This window comes from Mastomys coucha, unplaced genomic scaffold, assembly GCF_008632895.1.
Source record: "Mastomys coucha isolate ucsf_1 unplaced genomic scaffold, UCSF_Mcou_1 pScaffold22, whole genome shotgun sequence".
In the NCBI taxonomy this organism is placed as follows: Eukaryota; Metazoa; Chordata; class Mammalia; order Rodentia; family Muridae; genus Mastomys; species Mastomys coucha.
This window is the reverse complement of record NW_022196905.1, coordinates 99,349,238-99,353,930: the sequence shown is the minus strand read 5'-3', so window position 1 is coordinate 99,353,930 and position 4,693 is coordinate 99,349,238. Positions and strand designations below refer to the sequence as shown.

Here is a 4,693-nt window from a genome sequence, read left to right as displayed (position 1 = left end):
ACAAGAGTTCTGGAATCTGAACGCCATCTAGTCTTCACATTGAACAGTGTTCTTTGCCTCCTGGGCCATCCCTAGTTCATATTAAATTTTAGGTATATTTTATAGTAAGTATTTGCATACTATTTTCTACTGTTTTATGAAGTTATTTATTCATTTACTATTATTATTTTTTCTCAACAGGATTTCTTTGTGTAGCTCTATCTATTCGGGAAGTCTCTTTATAGACTAGGCTAGTCTCCAATTAGAGCCTGCACCATGCTGGGGAATAAAGGTACTTACCACCATGCCTGGCTCTCAGGAGAGATTGTGTTTATAATTTTAAAAGCTTTATGTTTTTTTTTTTTTACTTCCCCACTCCCTACTTGATTGTAGGTTGAAAGTTGATTCTTTTGTTAGAACTATGGAAACTGTACATCAATATATTTTATATACCTGCAGTGTGCCCTGAAGACTCCTGGGTAAAAGGCTTCTTTCCAGGTGATTGGCCTTTGAGTTCTGCAGATTAACAGACCTCGTGGGGCTAGAGACATGGCTAAGAGTACTTGATGTGCCTATTGAGGACTCAGGCTCAGGTCCTACCTTCCACATGGTGGCCTGTCATCTGCAGCTCCAGTTTCAGGGCCTTCCAGAGGCTCATTTGGACTCTGTGGTACCAGGCATGAAGCAAGTGGTGTACAGCCACACATTCAAGCAAAACCATACTCAAGAGATACAAATAAGTCTCTAGAGTGCATGTCTCCCGAGCAGTCTGCTGAGAACGGACACACACTCCCAAGCCGTCGGCTGAGAACGGACACACTCTCCCGAGCAGTCGGCTGAGAACGGACACACATTTGTTCGTTGTGTATCTACTCGTCTATATGAAGGAAAGCTTGCGTTCTGAGACAGCCCCAGTCCTGCAGTTGTGAGAAAACAGTCTAATCTCTTTTTGCCACTTTAGGTTGTAATGAACTTGAACAGGTGACAAGCACGCCTGATGCACACACAGCAACAACTCTAGTTGTCAGCAGTTATCAGCAAGTGAAATAATTAGAGTGGATAGTAATTTATCTGTTCTTTGGGATACATTTGCTGCTGAAAGGTACCACTTTTCAGGAAAGATACTCTCATTCTTGACAAATAAATGCAATTATGGTGTATTCCTGTGAATGTTAATAATATCTCAAAGGCTTGGAGTTCAAGAATACTGCTTAACTAATAAAAACTTTTTTTTCTTTCTTTTTTTTTGAGACAGGGTATAGCTCTGTATAGCTCTGTATAGCTCTGGCTGTCCTGGAACTCACTCTGTAGACCAGGCTGGCCTCGAACTCATAAATCCGCCTGCCTCTGCCTCCCAAGTGCTGGGATTAAAGGCGTGCGCCACCACCGCCCGGCTTAATAAAAACTTTTTAAAGTTTTTCCACGAGAAGAAAGTTCAGCGAAACCAAAGAATTTAGTAAGGCAGGCCCATTAGAGTATTCTAGAACATTTAGTTCGCCTTCAACAGGTTAGGAACTTGTTGGCTCAGTTCAAAAGCAAAGCGAATACCTCTAATTAGTGCGCTACTTCCTCAGAAGCCTATGGCTGAATGCTTGTTAAAAGGGAGATTTAGAAGACCCCCTGGGGAATCTATTGATTACCTGAAGAGTTAACCAGCATTTCAGACGTCTCTTTGCCTGACTCCAATTTGGACAATCAAGGCACGTTCCTCAGTGCAGAATCTGCTCTCGCAGTCCAAGGAACCCAAATCCGGGGCTTCTTTCTGGGTCTCTTGACTGGGTAACTGAGTTTCTACACCTGATGCTTTGGCCACTACTGTTTAACATCAGAAAACCTGTCTGTGCCAGTACTCCAAGGTAGGCCTGATATATGTTGCTGGTTCTTTCAACAGCAGGAAAAAGGAACGGGATTTTGGCAAAGGAGCGATTGCAGACCCCAGAGATGGGCCTAATCCACCTTAAAGGGCCTAGGGATTCCTGGTACTTGGGTCTTGCAGAGTTTGGTCGCCACCATATTTGGAGCGTGCCTACTTTGGGGCGGGAACCTCCTCCGGAGTGGTTAGGTCACCGCTGGGGGAGGTGACCTTGTTCGGTTTTGGCACGGGAGAGCCGCGGTGCAGTGTTTCTGCCGCCCCCCGTGGGTCTGACTGGCACGAGAGCTCCTGCGGCCCGAGCGCACGGGCGCGCCTCGCTGGCCTCCCCCGGCGGCCCGCGGCCAGGCAGAGGCGGGAAAGCCGCGCGCCTGCGCCGTGGGAACCCAGGCCGGAGGCGAGAAGCGGGGAACGGAGGGGGCCGTTGGATCTGAGTAGCGTACAGAGCGGCGTGTGACGCGGGGACGCCGCGCGCTTCCAACGTCGCCCCGGTTTGACGCACACGGCACCAAACTGTGAGTTTCGGGGGTCTTATTTGGTCGGATTAGCCCAGGCCCCGGCTGCGTTTCGGACGTCCGGGCCGAGGCGGTGGCGGGACTGAGGGTGGCGGAAGAAGTTGTGGGGGGACCCGGCCTGCGGCGCTCGGGCCCGGGGAGCTACGCCCTAGGCTGGCTCCCAACCCTCGGAAAGGACGCGTTTTGCCGCACAGGCTAAGATGGCGGCTGCTGCCGAGGAGGCGGAGTTGCTGCTGCACAAGGAGCCCTGGCCGCGGGGTCCGGGAGGCGGCGGCCGCGGGGGGCCGCGGAACCTTAGGTGAGCGGCGGCGGCCGCCGCGGGGCGGGACTCGGAGGCGGGCGGGGGGGGGGCGCCTTTCCGCTGCGGCGGCGGCGGATCCGGTGGCGGACACAAAGGGGCTGAGCCGGGCTCCGGACTTGGGGGTTTTGTTTAGTCACATGTAGCAGAGCAGCCAGTGAGCGGTAGGGGGAAGGGGGCCGAGATCCGGAGGTCCGGGGAGCCCCGCGGTCGCCATTGTAACGCCCGAGTAACGGGGCGGTCCGAGAGCAGTCAGCCAGCGCCCCGTGTGCGGCTACTCCGTCCCGGCCTGGAGCTCCGGCCCTGGCGCTAACTGTCCACACCCCTCCCCTGACTTTGGGATCAGAGCACATAGCTTTCCCCTTCTCCCCACTGGTCTGCAACATCTTGTGCTGCTAAGTGCCTGGGAAGTAACTCCAAGAGGTAAAAAAAACATAAAAAAATAAAAGTAAAAAAAGGTAAAAGGAAAAAAAAATCACTCGAAGTGTTTGGGTGGTCAAGGGGCTTGGTGGGTATCCAGCTAAAGCTTTTTGCCTCTCCAGGTCTGATTCCCTGGCCTTTGTGTCCCTGGGAGCTTAATCTCTGCCAGAGGAAAGCAGGTGTGCTCCATCCACTCCTCCCGAGAACATGAAGATGAGTTGTCCCAGACCCTTCCCCGTGATTGGAAACTTAGGTGGTTTCTTGTTGCGAGACCTCCACAGACGACTCTCGTGTTGGGATCCATCCATGGTTTAGCGACCTTAGTGGAAAAGTTTTCTTCAACTGTTTAAGTAATACTGACTTAAATGTAGTTGTTATAAACTTTCATATTAGATTTCAAATTTTATGTGATAAACTCAACGAGGGGATCCCCAGGGCTCGTGGCTCTGAAATGATGGTCCTGCTCTGAGCACAAGTTAATTTCCACAGAAGCACCCAAACACCGTCACCTGTGTGGCCAGTCCCAATTGATGCCAAGTTGACTGCCTTGTGTTGCATTTGTCTTAATCGTGCTGTAGTTTTAGTTAATTTTGGCCCCACGAAGGAAAGTATTTCAGAACCTAAACAACCAAAGTTCCCCAGCTCAAGAAAACCTGCTTCAGGGCCATGTGTAAGTATCTAGGGAACTGGGTGTCAGCAATACAGCTGTACCTTATCTCAAGTAGGTTGGTAAGATTCTATCCTGACATTACAACTCAGTGTAGACCTTTAGGTTGGTGAGTGCCTCACTAACTAATGCAGTTGTTTGTATGTTGCTGTTGAAAATATGGCTGTAAAAGTTTAAAATACTTTATACTATGTTTGCATCATGCATTGTATTGCAAGTAACTAATACTGAAGTGTGTGAATTCCATAAGAGCTGGTGCCTTGTGGTGCCATTAATAGAATTACATGAAGGAATATTAAAACACCTTTAGATCTTTGAACTTTTTAACATTACTTAAAACTTTATTTTTCCTTGTTTCTTTCCACGTATGTATTTTCCCTTTCTTAGCTTTCTTTCAAATACAGAACAGTTTTGTATTAGGAGGCAGGAGATAGGCTAACAATCAAGTGTGTTCCTGGATCTTACTCATTGCCTACACCGTGTATTGAGTAAGTAAATGGTGTGATGGAAGATGGTCTCTAACTCCTACCCTAGTCCTAGTTTTGTTAGCACCTGGTAGTGGTTTTAAAAACAAGGGGCATTACTGTGTATACCCATTAGTTAAAGCATCATTAGTGAGCCCTTCTGAGACAGTACATTTAATGCCATGTAATTTTGAGCATTAGTTAGAGCGTCATTAGTGAGACCTTCTGAGATAATACATTTAATGTTATGTAATTTTGAGACAGTCCGCTTATGTATAGATTTTGAGAACTTTCTAACAATGGAATGACCCAGAAATGTAAAAATTAAAAACAAAGAACGTGCTGTGCTTGATAACTAATCTTGGCAAGTTGGAGATAATGCTGTTACTGCTAGGAAAGGCCAAGGAATGTGAACCAGTGTTGAAGGTGTTGAAGGCCATGCTAGTACCTCTCACTTTGTAATGTTTTTTTTTTTTTTTT

The 4,693-nt window shown here is 48.1% G+C and overlaps 1 protein-coding gene across 10 annotated transcripts in view; it reads left to right on the top strand.

Annotated features, from left to right (window-relative positions):
- Positions 1-2,067: 2,067 nt before the first annotated feature.
- Positions 2,068-4,693, top strand: part of Znf644 (zinc finger protein 644) — a 78,976-nt gene continuing 76,350 nt past the window's right edge. For 4 of the 10 annotated variants that reach the window (XM_031337138.1, XM_031337132.1, XM_031337142.1 and 1 more), the window contains exon 1: positions 2,068-2,364. Coding sequence is in view for 3 of the 10 variants with exons in the window: in XM_031337144.1 (XP_031193004.1) it covers positions 2,565-2,662 (98 nt within the window). In the remaining 7 variants the exon portion in view is untranslated. Of the gene's footprint in view, positions 2,663-3,204; positions 3,753-4,693 lie in introns of all 10 variants that reach the window. The other 6 variants (XM_031337144.1, XM_031337136.1, XM_031337129.1 and 3 more) reach the window with 3 other exon arrangements.